The sequence below is a fragment of the Pteropus medius genome, unplaced genomic scaffold (genome assembly GCF_902729225.1).
Source record: "Pteropus medius unplaced genomic scaffold, Ma_sr-lr_union100, whole genome shotgun sequence".
In the NCBI taxonomy this organism is placed as follows: Eukaryota; Metazoa; Chordata; class Mammalia; order Chiroptera; family Pteropodidae; genus Pteropus; species Pteropus medius.
The window spans coordinates 281,964-304,239 of NW_024354503.1; the positions used below are offsets into that span (position 1 = coordinate 281,964).

Genomic DNA, 22,276 nt, shown 5'->3' on the forward strand with positions numbered 1-22,276 from the left:
ATTCAGATCCGGGCCTGGCTGCATAAGCCACGCTCCTGCTCCAGGCCCTGCTCCCTGCATTTGAGCCTCCCAACTGGCTTATGTGCCCCATTCACACTTGTGTTTTTTCCTGGTCCTGACGGTTTATATTCATCCATGAGTTGTTGGTTCTGTGGCTGTATTTCCCCGAGAAGTCCTATAAAGCCTTTGAGGAAGAAGATGGGGCTTTGCATATTTAAATAAATACATATATAAATAGAGGTCTGAGTAAATGAGTGAATAAAAGATGGAAGAAATAAAGAATAATGAAGGACATATGAACATCCTAGTGACTTGAAAGGTCAGAGTTCACATGGGACATCCCGTGCTGGGGCGGCAGGGATGGGGACCCCCAAACTCAGGCCCTGTCATTAAAACACAAAGCGTGGGGTATGCACTGACCCACAGACAGGAACGTTTATTTTTATCTCTGTTCTGCACAATGGGCCTGGCAATTATCTAAAAGATAACAGTTTCGACAATATTGGCGAAGCAGGCTTGAAGCAGACATCCTAGATGCAAGGGGAAAAAACCCCAACAGTTTCCATTACAGAATGCCGTGAACTGAGCTGGTTAATTAATATGTAAATTAATGAGACTTGGGGTGTTTCCTTCCCATTTGATACCTCGCAACCCCTATAGGAATGCTTCTTCTCTGCACACAGTCTGGATTCTTTAGTTATTATCAATCAAGACTCAAGCACAGGACGTGCTTATACCAAATTCTGAATGAATTTGGAAGGAAACAGAATGGTCACTAGAGAGGGGATCTGTCCATGAGGCTAGGATGCTCACCAGGGCTCACCGTGCCTAGGAAAAGAAATGTTCCTGGAGACCATTTGCTCCCACCCCTGTGTGTGCCACAGAAACTTTGGCAGATAATCTTTTTCCCCAGGAACTTGGGCAGTGAGCACAGACATCTGCTCCATCTGCCGAGAGTGACGATATTTGGCTGACCTAAATGAATCAGCATTTAATTTCCAGCACGATCTCTCACGAGTTTGCTTAATGGGGCTCTGATCAGCTCTGGCTGCAAAATGGAGAAAATAACATTTCTAAAAAGCCTAGGACCAGACCTAGGGACATGCTGGCCACCCAGATACTGCAGCCCTCAGGGCTCTGTCAGGGTGCCAGTGACCTCCCTGGCCAACACCAAGGATGTCTGCACCCCTAAGGGTAAGCAAATGCCTTTCAAAGGGAGTCGGCATAATCCCTGGCCAAGCCTCTTGGAAAAGCCCCATTAGTTTAGATGAAAGCAGCAAATAAATCCTAAATTCTACTTCTCATTCCTTCCCTGGGAGATGACAGTTGTCTAAAGACGTTACTGTTTATAGTGAGCTCAGATGCAGTGAGTGCCACAGCCTCGAATAAATCCATCTGGATAAAGTCATGGAGAGGGGAAGAGAGGAACCCTAACTGATGGAGGGTGTACCAAGTGCCCCGCACTGTGCTGTCACTGCCACGATTCTGAAAGGCCAGCTGTGCGGTCAGACGGGCCCAAGTTGACTCCTGACCTGCCACCTGTACATCGTTGCACCTCTTCTCTATGCTAGGTGCCATGCCAGGTGCTGGTGACACAGGGGAGGAGGAAATGGACACAGCTCCTGCCCTCCACCTCTTCACTGGTAAAACAGAAATAGCAATATCTACAACTTGGGGTTCTTTGTACATTAAGGGTGAGAAAGTATGCAACTCGCTTAGTTTAGCGCAGTGCCTGGCACATAGTAAGTGTTCAATAAATGGCAGTTATTAAGTCTCAGAACACTTCTGAGCAGCATCAGCAGCCCATTCTACTAACTATCATGAAGCTCAGAGGTGAAGAGACTTGTCTCGGGGCACCCAGGCAGTAACTGGCAGAGCCTGGACTTGAACTCAGGTTCCTAGACTCTAGGTCCAGTGCTCCTTCTTTTAGTTCATTCTCAACTGGTTGCCACGGTCCCATGCATCTTCAAGACACAGGAGGAAAGTGATTAAATGGAGGCAGCTTACAGATGGAGAAGGGGCGGGGGAGCCAGGATTGACGTAATTAATGGGCTCCAGTGCCCAGAGTGCAGCCAGCCCTGCAGGCTTTTATTTGCTGAATGAATACACCAACAGGCAAGCTGGCTCATCTCGTGATGTCTCGCCAACTGCGTGGACAGGGCCACCGGGCAGAGACAATATGTAATGCCTCTAATTAATTCCCTCCAAATCTTTGTGGAATGAAGAGGAGAGTAAATGCATAAGTAAACGGAAGCAGAGCTGGTTTCTTGGTTTGTGTGGCCGTTCCCTGGCTCAGCCAGCTACCACGAATCGGTTTGAATCCAGCTCACTTTCCAACTACTTAATTTTTGAGAACTTTTAAAAGCAAATGCATAAATAAACGAACAGTCCACTGTGATGTAGGGCCCAGAGTCCCTCCATGAGTACTTGGATGGTGGCTCTTCTTGGCATCAGGCACTGCCATCCCTGCCCTCGCCACCTGCTGGGGCCAGAAATACTGTTGGTCAGAGGGTCAGTCACTCCCAAAGCAAATCTAGCCTGTCGGCTGGCAGATGGACCATTGTGAGAAGTGGATGGTTGGTTCATCTCTGGGAATTCTGGCTGTGTTCATTTCCTGCCCAAAGTCACAAACATATGACAGGTGTACGTTTGGTCTTGGTTTTGAGTGGGCAGGATCATTGCATGGAGTATGCACGTACTGGCTGATCATGTCTGCCAGGCAGTCCACAAGTGGAGTGGCTTAAGTGCCCTGGGTCATAGGAGGCTTGGGCAATAGGCCAACCAGCTGGCCCAGGTTTTGGGGGCTGTGGGTTCTACTTTGCTGAGGTAGCTCAAACCTTTCACCACCTAAAGGCTTTGGGCACTGTTCCCTGTAGGCAGCACTCACAGCAAACTTCATGGCTGCTTTCACGTCTCCATTAATGAATCAACTACTAACTAATGTATTGGGTGTCTCCTATGTGCCAAGGGCTGGGCCAGAGAGATGAACCCAAAAGACAGTGCCTGCCCTGAAGCCTCCCCTGGTAGGGCAGAGGGACCTGGAAGCAGGTGCACATAACATAGTGTGGTGAGGGCTGAAATGACAGCCGGATCAAGGGTGAAGGAAGGGGCAGGAGGTAGCTGGACGAGGCGGAGTGACCCAGACTTAGGGCTCAGGCACTGGGCACGGATCCCAGCTCTGCCATCTTCCTGCTCTGACTTCGGGCAGATCCCTTTAGTTCAGACTCCCAGTCCTCTGTAAATGGGATGAATAATACCGGCCTCATGAGGGCACTGCAAGGACCGGAGTTTGTGAAACGGTCGCCACTGGGCATAGACAAAATTCCATCCCGTCGCGATTAACACCAAAACCCAAACCAGATAAAGGAAAAATAACAGTCACCCTGCCTGGTTCTAGTTCCCAAAATGAATGAGCATGTCCCATCAACTGCTGACTCCCTAATGAGAACAACTCTGTCCCCAGTATGTGGAAGGCTGGGGTCTGAAGACACTGCGTGCGCTGTGTGGCTTTGTGAGAAATGACCACCTTAGGAGAAAATGGCTGTTTTTCCATCGAGAACAGACTGATGAAAACCCAGTAACCTTGGTAATCATGAGTGTGTGTTTTCCCTTTAAGAACCTGTGTGTGTGTGTGTGTGTGTGTGTGTGTGTGTGTAATTTTACAAGCCAGGCCTTCTGAAGTCTAACCAGTTTTCACCTTTTTGCAAGAAACAACTTTTCTTTTCAAAATGCTCCCAAGTCTGAGTCTTCCTTCCACGTGGAATGTGGAGGAAGAAATTTTTGAGCCACATTCTGAAGGCTGTGTCTGAGCTGCTTCCAGGACAGGGGTTGGGGAGGGGAGAGCATTCTAGACAGTGAAAACGGGGATAAAGGCATGGGGTGCCTGGACCTCAGCAGGCAGGGTTGCCCTGAACCCCGTTTTCCTTGCTGGCCAGAGAGGAGCTGAAGGAAGGGCAGTTGGTGGATAATTCAGGACTTGCAACCAGAAACCCTAATGGACCCACCTGGGCACATGGCTTTGCCTCACACTGAGTCTCAGGTGTGAAATGGAGATAATTACCCTGGCTTGAGGTTGCTCTATGGATTAGAGACCGAGGTATGAATAAGAGCCTGTGTCAGCCATTGTGGATCCAAACTCCAGCTTCATCATGGCTAGTCCTATAACCGCGAGCTAGTTACTGCACCTCTGTAAGCCTCAGTTTCCTCATCTGTGAAATGGGGATAGTTAAAACCTCGTAGGATTATTGTGAGGATTAAATAAAACAAGGTATGTATTTAGCTGTGCCTGGCACATAGGAAGTGCTCAATAATTGTTAGCTGGTGAGATGATGATGATGATGATTAGAATGAATCGATCGCACAAGTAGGTGGTAGGGGTCTCAGTAAACTCCAGTTGAATCTATTTCTGTCTGAAGAGAAGATTCCTCAGCCACACCAAGCATTCAAATACTCTTCCAGAAGCCAAGGAATTTCCCCCAGGAGTCAGTCCTTCCCGCTCAGCCCGGGTGAACCTGAACACGTGGCAAGGCTGTTCTGAGAAGTAACAGCTGGGGAAAGCGTTGCAGATGCAAAGCGGCAGATCTCTAGGATGATGTGTCCAGCTTCCCCGCCTCCCTGCTGCACCTCTGTAAACCCAGACCACCTGCCTGGAGCTGTGGGAGGAGCAGAACAGGCCTGGCAGCCTTGCTGAGTATCTGACCACGTCCTGTCCTGCGGGGCTGGCTTCTTGTGACGCCTTCTATTTCCTAAGCCACATTCTTACGGGCTTAAAGTGGTGGAGACAGTGGTCCCCACCTGAGGGCAGGATGCTCAGGTTAAGGATGTCAGCCCCAACCAGGCTGCTGCTCTAGAACTGGATGTGGAAGAACAGCAAGAGCCCCCTTTACTCGGCACTGACCATCTCCTCCAGGTGCTTTTCAGATGATGGACACATCATTGCCGACCCCCACAGTCATTCTGCAGGACCCTAACTCATGCCTCAGGGAGGGCAGATTACTTCATAGACTGGACTGTAAGTTCCACAAGGATAGGGGCTGTACTGACTCATTCATTGTCATCTCCCCCAAGCCCAGCATGGGGCCCGCACACAGCAAGTGCTTAATGAATATGAGCCAATGGAGAGAATTCAATTCTGAATAGTTCTCTTTGGAAGGTCTGATCTGAGATACTGCTTCGAGTGACAATATCCATCCAGGAGAGACCCAAAATAATAATATAAACGGGAGCTCTGGAGTCAGAGAAAGGTCTCAAAATCTTAGTTCTAAGGCAAGCTCCTCTACCTTTTTCTAAACCTTGCTCTACTCATCTGAAAAATGGTGGCAGAGTGATGTGTCACATGGGGTTGTTGTGGGGGTTGAAGAGAATGTATGTAAATCCCTGGGCGGAAACCAGGCAGGGAGCCAGGTCTTACTGGATGTTGCTACTGTTGTTATTCCTGTAATTACAGTTATTCCCATTTGTGGGCAGTGCTGCATTTTCAAGCCATTTTCATCATTTACTCTCAGATTCGCTGGGCCCTGTGCACAGTCTGGAGCAAAATGCCATCGATGGAGCTTGGAGTTTTGGCGAGGACCTGCCTAGGGCCTGCTCCCTGCCAGGCAGGACCCAGCTCTCTGCTGGTCTCAGCTCTGGCCCTTTGATGAGTGAGATGCTGAGTATCTTTCCTGCCCCATTCTGGCTGTCCATCAAGGTGTATGTCTATCTTCCAAGCTGTGAGGCAAGGTAGGGAGGGGAAGATAGTAAAGTCCCTATTTTGTAGATAAAGAAACTGAGGCTCAGTGAGAATGGTGAGGCCTTGGCTGAGAATTAATTACAGAGGCCAGAATCCAACTAAGATCTTCTGGCTGCTAATTGAGTGTGAAGTTCTAGTATGTGTTCAGGGAATGCAGCCAACTACTTAGTATTATTTTTATGGAACCATGAGGCTCCCACAGTAGATACGAGAATGAGTGTGGCACTCACTGGTGCTGTTCACTACGTAGTTAGAGCTCTCTGCCTTCTGAGCACATTTGGGAATACATTTACCAGCCCCACCTGGAAGTTAGAAATGTTTTAACACCCCTTTTGGATGTTGCTTTGGCCAGTGAAACATGGGTGAAGGTGACATGCGTTATATCCAGGTGAAAGTGTTTGAAGAGCCAGTATATAAGTTACCATAATCTCTGTCTCCTTCTGAAGAGCCACATGTTGAGAGGGAGCCTCCATTGGCCTGGGTCTCTCAGTGACCAAAACAATCAGAGCCCCACCCCCCACCTGCCCACAGTGGATAGGTAGCATGAATGAGAAATGAACCTTTGTTGTGTTATACCTCTAAGATTAGGGGGATGTTTCTCACTGCAGCATAACTTAGCCTATCCTGACTGATACCATGTGACTACTTATAATGTTAAACTTCAAATTCAATTCACTCATAGAGCATGCACTCTGTTGGCTTCATCCCAGGTACAGGAGGCATAGAGGCTGGGCAGACACGATCCCTGCCCTCAAAGGGCTTGTAATCTAGACACCTATCTGAAAGGAAGCTGACCACACTGAGCTTGATGGAAGAGCAGGCCTGGCTGTGAGGGGCACCTTGCTAATGGTGGCATATGCCTAAAGCAGTAACCCCTGCTGTTTGCAACATCACTCAAAAAGAAACATGAAGCTGTGAAGATGGTTAATTCTATAGGCAGCTGTTCTCGGGGGGAAGGGATAGAAGGATGAGCTATGGCTAGGAGGGAGTGGGGAGGGGAGGCTAACTGAAGGATTATGTGTTCTAGGTGACTCTGTGGGATTTGTTGCTATATTTCATTACTAGGTCTCAAGGGAATCCAGAAAACAATTAGTGGATTCAAATGCACTAGAGTAATTCCTCTTTTACATTCCCTAACTCAGATATTGACGGCTTTCCTGCAGTTAGGAGAGGGTCTCCTGTGTGTGCAGATTAATCGGTATTAAACAGGCAGGTCTGCCTGAAACCAGACAGCAGAGCTGTAATGAATTAGGTGTGAAATAGCAGCTCTGGGCCAAGGGTGAATAATTCATTCATGATCACAGTCAGCTGGAGACTCAAAGATGCCCCGGCGGTAGCCCAAGGCCAGGACTTGGGAGGGGGCTGTCCAGGAAGCGGGGAGAAGGTGGGTGTAAAGACAGGAAGGAACAGGAATGGCAGGCCCCGGCCCCTGTGGGAGGCCAATGTGGGCCAATTTTTCTTCAACTCTGTCCGTGGCCCATGTCGCCCCTGTGTGTGGGGTGCTCCAGCACTATGTGCCGGCTCCCTCTTACAAAGCTTAACACAGCATAATATAAATGCTCAGTAAGAATTACTGGGCTCTGATTACATGCCGCACTTATTCGCACGATGGCAGTGAATCCATACAACTTTGCATTTGCAGCATCTAAGCAGATGGCTTCTCAGTGGGGAAGAGCTGTGGCCCCGTCACCCAATGACCACAGGGACATGCATCTTGCTGTGTCCCTCCAGCTGTGCCTGGCCCGTCTGTTGGATGGATGGGGACTGGATGGGAAGCTGTAAAGCCATGGAGGCTAGAGGCTCACTGGATTCCTGGGGAACGGCAGAAAAATGAGCCACGTTGGAGAGTGAACGCGAATGCGCGTGAGCGTGTTTTTGTGAGGATGTGTATGTCCATGCTTTCATTCGTTTTGCTTCGTGACGTGGGTTAAAGAAGTTTGGTGTGAAAGGCTCTGCTGAGTCCCAGCCAGTTTCCCCGGGCCCAGAACCCTCGAGGGCTGTCGGAGGTCATGCATGAGCCCATAGCTCTCAGCACTCGGGGCCTCTCAACTCCTTCCTGCGTGTCACTGTGTTTTGTTTTCACCTTCCCAAATCTACGAACCATCAGGGGGTCCCTTACTCTCTGGAAAGAAAAAGGGAAACGGGGGGTATAACTGGCTCTGAGGCCCAGCACCAGAGGGTACTCCCTTCCACACGGAGTCCCTGACAAGGCCGGCAGGGGGGACGGGAGCCTCTGTCCCAGAGGGGGAACAGGGCCACATCTCCACTGATGTGTGCACAGCTGCTGCTCACATTTGGAACAGGCCATGTGCAAATAAGGGACAGACCTCTTCTCAGAGTGTTCTTGACCAAGGTCAAGGCAAAGGGTTCCCAGAGTCCTCTCCTGCCTCTGTCTGGACACGGCATGAGATGGGGATGTTATTAAATGGGGGAGAGGATCAGGCCGATGGAGAACAGAGACTCAAGTTCAGAGTCTTCCAGCCATGAGTCCTTCCTTTGGAAGGTGACTGGAGGGGAGAAAGCCAGCTGCACTTTTGACCAATTCTAGTCAGATTCTGACCAAATTCTTGTTACTTGGGAAGCTTCCCATCCTACCTTCTTCTTTTAAAATGTAGAGGTTTTCTAAGTAAAATGTGGACGACCTATGGTGCCGATGTAAAAAGGACCCCCTTCTTCCCTCACACATTTATGAACATCTGTGCTACGTGCCGGGAACACGCAAAGCTGAGAACGACACGGTTCTTCCCTGCAGGGAGTTTCGGGTGAGTGGGGGAGGCTGACGTGAAGATCACTGCTCGCGACTCTCAGTGGGGCTCATTCCTTCACTTAGTTCTCTCGTCAGTTGTCCACTGAACACCTAGCATGTGCCAGGCACAGTGATAGGCTCGGTGACAAGATACGGTGACAAGAAAGAGAAGCAGGGCTTCAGCGCAGAACTGCCCAGGGGAGCGCTTTCCAGGATAGGGAGCCTGACTCTTATCTTCCATGTAGGGCCCCGGCATTTTTATTTGGGGAAAGGAAGTGCCCAGGTAGTTCTGTTGTGTACTCCCTCGTGATGACCACTCGCGGACAGGAAGGACAGGGGAGTAAACAGGCAGTAATGACAGCAAGACCAGCGCTGGGAAAGATGCGCAGGAAAGAGCGACATGCAGAGATGGTCTAGCGTTGGGGTCAAGATCACATGATCTCTATCCAGACTATCACATGGCCTCTGCCACCCGCTAGCCCTGTGATTTGGGCAAGTTACCCAAGCTCCGTTATTTCAGTTTACTCCTCTGTGAAATGGGCAGGGTCGTTGAAAGGATTACAAGGTAATACATGTGAAGAGCTCGGAACTGTGCCTGGCACATGGAAATGCAGAGTGTGTTCTGTAAATGTGTACTGCTGCCATTAACACTGCTGCCATCATCATCATCATCATTATTATTATTGTTGTTGTTGTTATTATTGTCGTTATTATTGTTAGAGAGAAAGCTTCCAAAGTGAGACCTGGAAAGTGAGTGAGAATTATCTAGAAAAGGAGATGTGTGTGGTTTGTTTGGAAACTGAGCTTGGTTGGCTGGAGCCCGGTGTGAGGTGGGAAGCGGTGGGGGAAGATGCTGGAAGGCAGATCATGAGTGGGGCCCTGTGAGTCATGCTAACTCTGAACCTGATCTAGAGAATAGTGGGGTGTCAGAGGTCCTTGGGGTCGGCTGAGCTGCTGCCACGTGTGTGTGGGAGTGTGTGAGTGTGTGAGTGTGTACGTGGGTGAACTCCAGGCTGTCTGGCCCTGACCTCCCTCCAGCTCCTCTGTCCACAGGACCTGCCCGACTACTCATTCACTCCACGAGCCAGGGACCACAGCGTCAAACCCGTCAGACCCCTTAGCCAGGCATTAGAGACCTTGTGCCAGGCTCCTGTCCTAACCATTTCCCACAGTTCCACTTCAGTCCCCTTTCATAGGCATAGAGACACTATACTTAACATTCCCAGACACCCCAGAAAAGCCTGCATTGGCCTTGCTGGACGGACTCTTTGGAACACCCTTCTCTCTAGCTCGACTGGATGACCCCTACCCAGTGTCCAAGGTCTAGGTCCTTTGCAAAGTAGAGTACAGTGATTAGGAGTGAGGGCTCTGGAGCCAGACGCCCTGGGATGAAGTCCGGCCTCTGTCATTTAGGATTTGCATGGCGTACCCCTGAGGCCTTAGTTTTCTCATCTGTGGACCCTGGAGAATACCCCCTGGGGTTGCTGTGAGATTGACTGAGATCCTGCATGGAAGTGCTTAGTACATGGCCTGGTGAGTTTGCCCCTGGCTCGCGAGTACCTCAGCATGGGCTTGAGTCCTTCACCCGAATTCCATTTTCCTGAGCACCCAAAATGTGCTGAGCGCCGAGGTGGAGGTGGGACGCAGGTAGATCCTGCCTACATGGGGTTCGCAGTCTAACAGAGGGGTCCGGAAGTGAACACGAAACGATGACCAGCTCCTCTCTCTACACCACACACCTCACAGTTCCCTGTGCATAGTCGGACCTCGGATTAGCGTTTACAGGAAGAAACCTTTACTGTGCATACTCAAATTAGGGTGGGTACTTTTACATTCCTTTTAATTATCCAGTGAGCTTTCAAGGTAAACATTCCAAATTCAGATGAGGATGCTGAGGCTCAGAGAGATTAAGTGACTTGCCCAAGCTCCCACAGCTAGTCAGTGACAAAGTTGGAACGCAAATCCAGGACTGCCTAATACTGAAGCTCCATTCTTTTGGGTGGGCCACGAAGATCCAGGGGAGGGAGCAGTGACCAGGAAGGAGGCAAGAAGGCAGCTGTTTTGGGAACCATCCCCCCAAGTCTGAGGTACAGGAATATCTCAGTGTCTCACTAACTAGCCCTGTCACTTAGAGGCCACCTGCCTCCTTCCTACCAGTTTCCAGCTTCACCTTCCGGAGGCAGCTGATGGGTGAATTCACAGCCAAGTGCGACATGGTAATTAATTCAATTTGATCAGTAGGGGAATTGAAGACTTAACTTGTATTAACAATCTGAAGTTAACATGTAATTTATGTTAATTGCAGCCAAAGACATGCCTTTCCTCTCTACACTGAGGATCGCTCCTGTTAATAAGATCACATCACCCTAGGTAACGAGGAGCCTGGCAGGTGGTCTGCTGCATGGGTTGGGGGAAAGATGACCATGAAAGGAGCAAATTGATGACAGCACAGAGGATGACAACATTTCAAGAGCCTCCCCTGGAGGGAGAAGCTTTAGAGAGCAAAGGGGAGTCTGCAGCCACGCCCTGGACCTGTAGGGAGCACCTCAGAGGGCGTGTTGACCAGGACCCGGCACTGGGTTGGCTAACTGACTGCCATGCTCTCTGGCCTTTGCCACTGCCTGGAAGTGATATTAACCTCTTTTGCAAATGGAGAGATGGATGTCCAGGGAGACTGTGTCCTTGCCCAACCCAGGCTACCCAGCTGAGCAGAGGCGAGACTCAGACTCAGGTCTCAGCTGACTGCAAAGCCCATGCTGTGCTGCTTTCCCCCCAGCATGACCGTCTGAATTACTGCCTGGCAGCTATTCACCCCCTTCCCTCTGTGCTGTGGGCGGACCACGCTGCCCCGACCCCTTAACCCAAGGCTTGGCCATCACTTGCTTTGGCCAGCAGCATGTGTGGAAGAGGCAAACTTGCTGAAAATTCTTTGCCACCCCTTCCACTCAGAAGAGGAATCTATTTCCTTCTTTGTCTCCTTGATTGGGCCTGTGACTTGTTTTGACCAACAGAATGGGGCAGAAGTGATGTGTTCTGGAACCTCAGCCTTAAGAGGCCTTGCGGCTTTCATTCTTGCCCTCTTAAAACTCTGTCCTGAGAAGGCCAGGTAAGGAGGTCAGGCAAGCCTACCAGAGGGTGAGAAGTCCCCCGGGGAAGGACCGAGGGGCACCAGGTGACGGCCAGCACCGACAGCCAGTGAGGGAGGTCAGCTTGGACCTTCCAAGCATTACGGCTCTGACCAGTGAGCCAGGAGAGGAGCTGCCTAGCCAACTCTCACAATTGTGAAACATGATTAGTTATTGCTGTTTTAAGCCCCTGTTTGGAGAGGTCATTTGTAGCAATAAATAACTGATACAGAATGTTAGTAATTACGACACGAGCAGAGCAGAGGTCTGAAACGTGCACGGGTGCTTTGGCTTGGCCCTGGTACTCTAGCGAGGGCCACGGGAGAGCCTGCCGTGGGTGGCTGCTGCCCCTTCACCTGCACCAGGACAGACACACGTGGAGCAGACCTGAGTCAAGGCCACCCAGCTTACAGCCAGACGCAGAATCTATTCTAGAGAAACCAAACTAGAGTCAACCTGCAGATCCTGAACTGAAAACATTTGGTGTTGCTACCCTCTGAGTCTGGGGGTGGTTCGTTACATGGCATCACTGCAGCAAATGCTGACAGATACACCCGACCTGCCTCTCTGGAACCTGCACATTTTTAAGGCAAAGGCTGTGTTTTGTCTGAGAAACAGTCTCCTTATTTCTCCCGAGAGATTCTGCCAGAGATTCTGCCAGGTATGATTTGCCCAAAGTCGCAGAAACACAGATGTGGCATTATTTACGCAGTAGGAGTTGATGGTGTTGCTGCAGCTCAACAAAGTCATTTGCTGGGAGGGCTGAAGCACTGAGGATAGGGAGACCTTGTGGGTACCCAGGGAGTTCCTCCTCGTGAGCCATAAGGTCCCAGCTGGATTATCTGTACCACACGGAGCAGGAAAGGCAGGAAAGGGATGCCTTTTTGACTTGTTCTGTCTCTGCTGATGCCCGGGAGGGGTAGGAATGTGTACAGAAAGGGAAGGCGTAGGTTCGGTGCAGTAGAAATGGAACCTCACCTTTGCCAGAGCCCCAGATTCACCCCTGGCTCCGCAGTGGTTTTTGCCTGACCTCTGACCCCAGCCTGGTGAACATGGCTGACCTCTGACCTCTGACCCCAGCCTGGTGAACATGGCTCAGAGCCGGCTCCTCCGGCCCTTCTAGCTGGTGGTCCCAGGTTAACCCAAAGCTGCTGGAAATAGGAGCGAGGTGCCTCCTCATTGCTTCCTGATGCGGGCAAAACCAGGTGAAAAGGAGGCTATTGAAAGCTACAGGGGCTTGGCCCTCCCCTGGTAAGTGCCCCAAATGGCACATCCCCCTCGCCTTTGCAACCAGGAAGACAGCTCCGGTCCTCCATCCAAGGTGACGTTGGGGAGACATTTTAGCAAAAGATAAAGAACAGGAACGAATCATGCCACTGAGCTCCCGGGTCTCCCCCACACCTGCTGGTGATGCCAACACTGAAAATAACACCTGTCAGCCCTGGACTCACCTGTTCCCTCGGGTCTAGCCCACGGCAGACTTTCCCACCCGTCCTCGCTTGCCAGCAAGTGGTCAGCAATCAGATCATACACTCTGGCAGACCAAGGAGAGTGGCCAGGGGCCATTTTCAAAAAACCCTGAAGGGCAGCGGCTGCAAACTGACGTCCTTGAGCTGTATTTGGTCAATGATGGGTTTTACAATTTGCAAAACTACTATACACGGGCACCTCCCTTGCTCCTTAAAGCGACCACATGGGGTGGGAATTAGTAACTCTATTTTCTAAGTGGGGAAACAGGCTCAGAGGGGCATTCAAGGAATCCTGAGGGACAATGCTGAGCGTCACTTCAGTGCCTCTCCCAACCACCCTCTGCTCTCAGGCTCAGGAGCCCGTCTCAGCCCCTTCTCTTTTCTTCGGGGTCCTGCTGCTGCTATGCTTCGCTAGGAGAGAGGTCAGTCTGGGTCCCACGAAACAGTGACCACTCACGAGTGCGCCAAGCTCTGCACCTCAGTCCCCAACCTCCTCCTATGGGCAGCCTCTAATGGCAGATCTGTCCCAAACTGGCATTCTGTCCCAGAGCCCTCACCCACCAGAGGCCCAGAGCAATGGCACTCAAGCTTTCTGCTGCCTCAGCACAGAAAGTCTGTCATTGGAAGGCATGCCACACTCCCAAAGGTGTCTGTAGTGGGTTGAACGGCAGCCCCCCCATAAAGATACGTCTACCTGGAGCCTATTAAAGAGACTTCATTCGGAAAAGGTGTCTTTGCAGATGTAATTAAATTATGTGAATGTAATTAGTTAAGGGTCCGGAGGTGAGATCATCCTGGGTTTGGATGGGCCCTACATTCAGTGCCACCGTCCTTAGATGAGAAGACAACACGAAGGAGGTGATGTGGAGATGGAGGCAGAGAGCGGAGAGTTGCAGCCACCAGCAGAGGAGCGCGGGGGGACAGCCGGCAGCCACAGACGCTGGGAGAGGCAGGGGAGGGTTCTCCCCCAGGGCCTTCGGAAGGAGCGTGGCCCCGCTGACACCTTGATTTCAGACTTCTCCCGCTCCCTTCCCTCCCATTCAAGAATGCACATCAGAACCCCAGGCCAACATCATGTGACCTCACATCCACTCTAATTTACACACAGAAAAGATAAACAATTTTCCAAATGACTTAACGATTTTGTCTATTTTCAAACTATTTAAAGCTTTTAACTATTATTTCTATGAGTTGGGAACACAATCATAAGACTTACAACCCCTGGTCCAGAACCTCTGGCCTGGGGGATAAGCTTGGGAAGGGTTTTCACTGGTGACAATAAGCCAGCCTTACCTTTCTCCTGAGCCATCTCTTGCAGACAGAAGTAGATGACTCTGGCTCCCAGGCTGAAGCCAATCAAAGTGACGGGTCGCCGGCCCTGGGGAAGAAAGGACACAGGTGTCTGGGAGGGGACACGGCAAGTTCCAGCAAAATGTCAGCCCTGATGAGGACGGCCCTTGCCCCCTCCTCAGTGCCGTAATGAATCACGCATGTGTTACCGGCCCCCAGCTCTGATGTCTTAATCAGGGGAGTCGGAGCCCTCACCTACGCAGGAGCGCACCTGCCAGGGCAGCTGGCTTCCTCCAAGGCCGACAGGCAGCCTCTGGCCAGGTTAATTCCCTTTCACCTCGAAACATTATCCAGCCGCCATCTCTTCTTCCCCAGGACACAGGACTCATCTGCCCTGTGAAGCGGGGCCCTTCTAGAGCCAGAAAGAGGAGGTGGGAGGTACCCCCAGGTGCGATGGGTAAACAGGCAAAAAGTAACATGGTAGGGACAGCTGTTCTCTTCCTAGATAGGGAAGTGCAACGTGGAACATTGGCCTTAAATTATGAGAGCAGGTAGTGAGTTGGATGTAAAGAGAAACTTTCTGATTAAAGAACTTGTAGAAAAGGCAGCTCATAAGAAAAAGAAAGTTATCCGGGGTATGTGGGTACGAGTTCTGCGTGGAAGAGGGAAGAAGCAGATGAGCCCCAAAGGTCTGGTCTGCTCTCTCCAGTCTATTGCTTTTCCCCGTTTTCATGCCGGTACATGGATCTACCCTCCCCTGCCCCCACCTCCCTTTACGACCACAGAAAACCCTCCGTTAAATAGTGCTGCGAAGCTGCGGGAACTCGAGGCAAAGGCTGCTCCTCGTCTGCCAACACCCATCCTCCCCGTCCTCGGTAACAGAACTCCTGAGTTTTCCTGGTGCACGGCTACCCAGCCAAAGATTGAGTTTCTCTAACTCGCCTGTAGCATGGCCACGGGGCTGAGTCCTGGCCAGGGGACGTGAAGGGAGGCAATAGGTGAGACTTCTAGGAACGCCCATCATTCCACTTTCCAGCCCTCGACTGCCTGCATGTGGATGTAACCGAGACCACATTACATGGCATTTGGGCCACCGACCAGCTGCTGGTAGCTCTATGTTTCTAGGAAGGAATACCTGGCCTTGTCCATACCTGCAGATGCCTCTCCCATTCAGTCCTCACCTAATTACCTGCAAGTGATGTACAGTCTATAATCCTTACCGGTCCGTACTAGGATATTTTCATGACTTGAACTGGAGGAGCAGTGAAGACCACTTACTCCCCTAACGCTACTCCACATGGGCTTGTCTCTAGGGCTGATGTCTATGCACAAGTCCACCCCCTCGATTCCCCTCTGGCCCCCACCCACAGCCATTCCCAGGTACCTGCTGGCGGGAGAGCAGGATGTGGGCCAGGTGCTTGCCAACCTCTGCTGATCGATGGAGACACACACCCCAGGGGTTGTCGATGACATTGGCGACAGAGAGGAGTGAGGCCGGCCAGGTCAGGGCAGCTATGATACCTGGGGAGGTGGGATATCAGTGACGAAGGCAGTGACGGTCACTGTAGGGAGTGACTGGCTGGCTAACGGAAGCCCGAGTGAGTGCGCGCACTCTCTAACTTGGGATCTGTACGTTTTCCAAGTGTTGGCAAATTGCTAACTGAAGCTCCTGCATTTCTGACACATGGATTAGATCCCTTCTGCTCAAGCATCTGTTATGCGTGAGATTCCAAAAATGGCCCTAATTTGTCCCTTCGCACCGTACCCTCATGCTCTGCCTCGAAGCTCTGTGGTTCCCCTGGTCCCCCTGCCCTGCACATTCACTCTAGACTCAGCCACGTGACTTCCTCTGGCCAATGAGTTGTTCCTAGAAGTGAGACTCGAAACAGACTTCCACATCGGGGCTAGCCTCTCATGTACTCTACCGCTGGTGTGGGCTAGCCTGTAGATCCCAGGAGGGGGATGAGAGACAAAGGGAGCAGAGCCGAGCTGCCCCAGACGAGGCTAGGCTAGATCCGTGGACACTCGATTGACCAACAGATGCATAAGCAGACCCAGCAAAGATCAGCCAAACGAAGCCTCATGGCTCCTGAGTTATTACGACAAATGATTATTATTTTAAGTCACTGAGTTTTGGGGTGGCTTCTTATGCAGCAATATCTAACTGATATCTTACATAATAATGTTGTTGGCTGTTCACCTGCCTCCTCCCCACAAAAACCGTATACTTCTCACAGACAGGAATGTAGCCTTAACCTCTCTATGTTCCCAGGGCCCAGCACAGTGCCTGGTCCACCCGGGGCCTCAGGTATGCAGAGGGATGGTACCAGTGTGGGTTGGGAACGGTGCGCATGCTGCTGGCTGTGGGGATGGGGAGGCTTACCAGACAACACGGTGTACTTTAGGGCCTCCTGGGCCACCATATTGGCAAGACCACTGAGGATGGTCTCCAGGGCGTTGCCGAGCTCCATCAGGTACTTGGCTTCCCAGGCCAGGCAATACTGCTCACGGCTGCGGGCCAGAGCAGCCCATGGGGCGCTGAAGGTGCCTGGGGAGGACACAGGTAGGTGGCGTCTCTCCTGTCTGTGACAGAGGATGCCGCACCCCTACTTTCCCAGAGAGGCAGCCACAAGGGACCACTTACCCTCGGCCGGGGGGACAAGAGGCCCACCCCCTGCCAATGAGTGGCAGCTATTAGTGGAACAGACAGAGCCCCCACCTCAGAGGGCAATGTGCATCAAGCTGCTATTGCATGGGTAAAATGCCTGAGTACCAGGTGCTCAGTCAACGGTTAGAGACTCACTGTGTGTGGGGACAGGGCCTAGGGGTCACATACTAACAGGACTCTGGTACCAGGCAATGCCTCTGAACGGAGCCTGAACGTTTTCCCACTTGCCTTCTTCTGTGTCGTTTAGAAGAGCTTGACTTGCACCCTCGGATCCCAGAGATTTGAGAACTAGGAGGCTTTGGGCACGTGCGTCTGGTTGCAATGCTCCAGATTCCCTGGCCCACCCTGTTCTCCCTCTGAACGAGGGACTGTTTGCTGAGCCTCACACTGGGTACTTGCAAACGTGAGCCAGGCATTGAGCTGGCCATGGTGTCAGTCCTCAATACCACCTTGGCGGAATCCCCTAAAACATGCACGTTCGAGTTAGAGCGGGGGCAAAGGAAACTAGTGTTTGTGGAATGCCAGTGAGAAACCAGGTGCCTGACACACGTTACCTTGTTTAATTTAATTTTTGTAAGTACCTTGAAAGGCATGAATAATTAGTCCCGCTTTACAAATGAAGTCGCGGGGGCACAGATAGGTTAAGGAACTTGCTTGAGGTCACACGGCCAGGGTGTACTGACCTCTCGCCTACGTGCCTAAATCCTTTGCGATATTCCACCTGCTCTGAGGATACATTCAAACTCCTGGCCTCACATGCTCCTGCGTGACCTGGCCCTGCTCACACTCCTGTCCTCCAGCTCCTCGCTCCAGCCGTTCTGTGCTCTTTTTGGTCCTTTTGCATCCCTGGACCTTTGTACGTGCTGTCCCTTTACTGGGTATATACATTTCTTGCTCCTTCTTTACTCAGCCAATTCCTAGCCAGTCCTTAGCCTAAATGCTGCTTCCTCTGGGAAATGTTCCCTCATTCTCCAGAAATACTGCGCTTCTCCTACTGTGCCATCCATAAATTTCCCTTATGTAATTACTTGTGTAACGGTCTGTCTTCTGCCTCAGACCATATGTTCTATGGGAGCAGAGGCCATGACTGTGCTTCTCACTACTAAATTCCCAGGGCCTGGATCAGTGTCTGGCAAATGGTGTATACAGTACTCTATAAATATTGCTGAACGGATGGATGGATGGGTGGATGGGTGAGTGAATGAATAGCTGGATGGATAGATGATGGATGGATGGATAGATGTATAGATAGACAGGAGGATGGGTGGGTGGATGGATGAATAGATAATTGGATGAATGGATGGATGTGCAGATAGATGTGTAAAAGGTAGATAAACGAATAGTTGGAAGAATGGATGGATGATGGGTGGACAGATAGATGCGTAGATAGATGGGTAGATGGGTAAGTGGATGAGTGAATAGATAGCTGGGTGAGTGGATGATGAATGGATAGCTGGGTGAGTGGATGATGAATGGATGGATGTGTAGATAGATGGGCAGATAGCTGGATGGTTAGAGAGTTGAATGCATAGGTGACGTATGGATGAATGAGTACATGGATGTGGAATAAAGTCTCTTCATCTCTCTGAGCCTCAGTTTCCTTCTCTGTTAAATGGCGCTCCCCTACCCATCCTCTAAAGACATACGGGGGCAAGAGCCTAGCCCAGGGTCTGGCCCAGAGCAGCAGGTGCGGCTCATCCAATGCCCACCCGCCTCCACCCCTGGCCCTCACGGTATTTGCCGGACGCCAGCCACCCTGTGATGGCGATGGTGATGTGCAGCTGCCTGCCTTCCGTCAGAGGCAGAAACGTGAACTCTTCGATGGCCCCAACGCGCTTCTTCATCTTGTACCCTAAGGACCCAGATACAAACACAAGAATGGAGGTGAGTGGGGACCCTGGGGAACGTCAGTCAGAGTGACTCTCTATGTTCACACACTCACACAATGAGCCCTGACTGCGTGCCCTGCCCCTGGACAAATGTCTCGTATTTTAGTTTGTTAAGTTAGGTGCCATTATCGTCTCTGATTACAGATGAGGGTAAGAGGCTTCCGGAGGCTGGCCAGCCCCCGAGGGGCAGAGCTGGGGCTGGAACTCAGAGCCCAGACTCACAACCACTGCTCCGTCCCAACTCCATAGGTTCTATGTCATTTTTCCTGTCCACAAACTTCAGGGGTACAACACACTCCTCTCAGTAAAAGTGGATCGAACTGACCAAGATTCTCAATGCGGGAAGTGACGTGCCCACATGAGATGTGGAACAGGAATCTCTGTGTGGGATTGGGGGGCTGTCGACACATAGGATTTGGAGAAGCTCCCCCAGGTGATGCTGGTAAATGAAGGGTCGCCATGTGCTGTCTTACATGAGGGAGCCCTCGTGTCTCTGAGGCAGCTTGTCTGGAAACTTCCTAAATGGTGACAAGCGGGTCCAATTAGACCGTTCTCAGGAAGTCTACACAAGGTGCAGCTTCTCACGCTCAGCCCTCATCTCAACTCATGCCAAGCTACTGCCCAGTTCTCTGTGAAGCCTGCTGCAGGTTCTGGCAGGGACGGGACTCAGCATGAGAAAAGCATCCTCCTCTATCTTCTGGGGAGCCATCACTGGGGGGAATCAGAGCGTGCCTTTTAGGAGCTGGGCCACCCTGGCTGAAAATCCCTTATAGCCCACCACTGCTTTTGAGCCTTACCTGTCAGGCCAGCCCCAGCTGCACCGAACAGCGAGGTCATGACAGCTATGCCAGCCACCGAGCCCAGGGCTGCTGCCCCAGCACTGCCAATGATTGTCGCAGCTCCAGCAGCCACAAGAGGGGCAGCGAGACCCCCAGTCACTCCTGTAAGGAAAACAGCCCATGGTGGGTAAAGGCGGGAGTGGGGACGTGGCCTGCTGGGTTCTTCCCCTATCAGCTTCCCACCACCTCCCATGGAGGCTGCTAACAATATTAATGGACACACTGCTGACAAAGCACCTACTATGTGCCTGGGGCCACATCCCACTGATCCTCTGCACTCTCCACTCTTGCTCCCAGCCTGGTGTCATCCCTCATTCCGTACTGCACTGGCCCATGCGCCACCAAAGTCTCACCTGGAGCTGCCCTTACCGATTACTGTCCCGCCTCCAACAGTCGCCAGGCCTATCAAAAGATAACGCTTCCATTTCCTCCGGTTTTCTTTCTTCTTCCGGGATGCCTCTGCCTTTCTGGGGGAGAAGAGGATGGTCTTTAGGGCCGGCTGTGCCTGGGACCTTTGAGACCTTCCTGCCTCCCCAACCCCCAAGCTGGAATCAATGCTGGGTACTCTGTCACACAGAGCAAGGTTTTAAAAAGCTGAAAACATTCTAAAACCCAGCTGAGGAATCCCAGTGTGTGGGATGCGCTACTTACCCAACAGATCCATCCTAACAGGATTGCAATTTGAATGATGAAAAGACAAAAGGAAATAATAATAATAATAATAATAATAATAATAATAGCGAAAGAAGCACAAAAATATCTTTTAGTAGGTGGACCCAGAACAAGTACTGAATAGAATCACAGACTCCATCATCTTCCTCTTCCCTTCCCTTCCCCCCGACTCTGCCTTCTGAGCTCACCTCCATCATTTCAAAGATGGGTTAAAGAAATGTCTGTACTGGAGACTTTGGCCTTGGGGCACTGGCTAAATTCATTCGAACTTGAAATTTAAAGGCTATAAAATGTGGCAGAAGAGAAGCATTTAGAGTCAGGAGAATCCTGAGAATGGCCACTGTGAGTGTTCAACAGTGTCACTAATGCCCCGTGATCAGCTGGACACCCAGGCCTCAGGGCTTTGGGACAACAAAGAGCAGGACAAGAGACTGAGGGCCAGTTGGGGCGGTCGTCACGAGTGCGAACTCTGAACTGAAGTTGGAGTTTGGACAACTCACTCAGTGTTTAGAGTGATAGCAGATGATGGTAATAATAAAAGAGAAATGGTTAATATTTATTGAGGAATTCCTGAATGCCAGCTATCATGTTTTGTAGTTCACATGGTTTATCTTATCCTAGAAACAGTTTCATTACCGTACTCATATTACAGGCAAATTAAGGGCTAATGGTAACTCCCTCCTGAAGGCTTGTGGGGACCAATGAAGAGAAAGTCTGTCAAGCATGTGGCAGAGTGGCACACCGTGAGTGGTGATTAAAACGGTGGCTCTTGATCTGCCCGAGCCTCAGTTTCCCCTTTTGTAAAATGGGGATGATAACACCTACTTCTTAAGGTAGTTGGTTTGTAAAAGTGAAGTTCCTTCCTTCTTCACCCATTCAATCGACACACTATTACTGAGAGCGGCCTGGGTGCGGGGGTCCTGGGTGCCACGTCTCGGTGAGCAGAACAAGGAGGTACTAACCAGTACTTATTTCCTTTCCCTCTCTTTCCTCATGCACCACACGTGAGGGTGAGAAACAGCTCCTCCTCCAGTCATCAAAAAGAAATGGGATCTGAGCTGGGCATTCGGGGATCTGCTCTGCCTTTTGGTGCTCTGCCAGCTCGTCTTAACCAACTTTTGTCCTAAGCATCTCCTGGGTGTACGGCACAGCACTGCTCAGTTGCTTCCCTGCAGAGAAGTGGAAACCGACGATAAAAATCTCCATGCACATCATAGGCCCTGGCTTTCCCTGACTGAAATTCATGCCATCAGATGTGTGGGATGAGGCTGAACCACACACATCTAGCAAAGCAGAAGGCGGATGGCGAGTAGGAGTGTGGGTTCTGAGGCCAGGATTTAAACCCGCAAACACAACCCGTGGTGCTAGTGTATCACCATCCACCGAATACTCAGTTAGTGCTTCCTGCTCTGGTCCTCTCTACCGAAAGATTATACATCCCTGCCCTGTTGAACTGAATGGTCATATAACTTGCTTTAGCCAATGAAACGTAGGTGATAAGGTAGGTGATAAGGATGTGTGTCACTTCCAGCAAAATCTTCGAGTCAGTGCAGGAGGCTGGTAAGTCTCCCTTTGCACTGCCCTGAAGCTGGCAATGTTCCAGATAGAGGTTGTTACTCTGTCAGCTTGGGACCCAAAACCAAGACAGCATGGACTAGAACCACAGCCAGTCTGTAGTGGACATGCAGCATGACCAAGAAATGCACCTGCATTGCTGTAAGTCACTGAGATTTAGAGGTCATTTGTTCCTGAAGCAAAACAGCCTATCCTAATCGACAGAGTCACACACTAACTTTGTGACTATGCACAAATTACCGATCCCACCTGAGTTTCCTCCTCCAACAAAT

At 50.9% G+C, this 22,276-nt stretch overlaps 1 protein-coding gene across 8 annotated transcripts in view; it reads right to left on the reverse strand.

The window, feature by feature from the left end:
- The window catches only part of TMCO4 (transmembrane and coiled-coil domains 4), an 84,436-nt gene that overhangs the window by 28,645 nt on the left and 33,515 nt on the right, over nucleotides 1-22,276 (reverse strand). For 6 of the 8 annotated variants that reach the window (XM_039854521.1, XM_039854520.1, XM_039854518.1 and 3 more), the window contains 6 exons: nucleotides 20,127-20,224; nucleotides 19,716-19,859; nucleotides 18,762-18,881; nucleotides 16,745-16,909; nucleotides 15,746-15,882; nucleotides 14,365-14,449 (listed from right to left, as the gene is read on the reverse strand). In XM_039854521.1, the coding sequence (XP_039710455.1) occupies nucleotides 14,365-14,449; nucleotides 15,746-15,882; nucleotides 16,745-16,909; nucleotides 18,762-18,881; nucleotides 19,716-19,859; nucleotides 20,127-20,224 (749 nt within the window). Of the gene's footprint in view, nucleotides 1-6,763; nucleotides 7,544-10,094; nucleotides 10,228-14,364; nucleotides 14,450-15,745; nucleotides 15,883-16,744; nucleotides 16,910-18,761; nucleotides 18,882-19,715; nucleotides 19,860-20,126; nucleotides 20,225-22,276 lie in introns of those variants that run through there. The other 2 variants (XM_039854525.1, XM_039854524.1) reach the window with 2 other exon arrangements.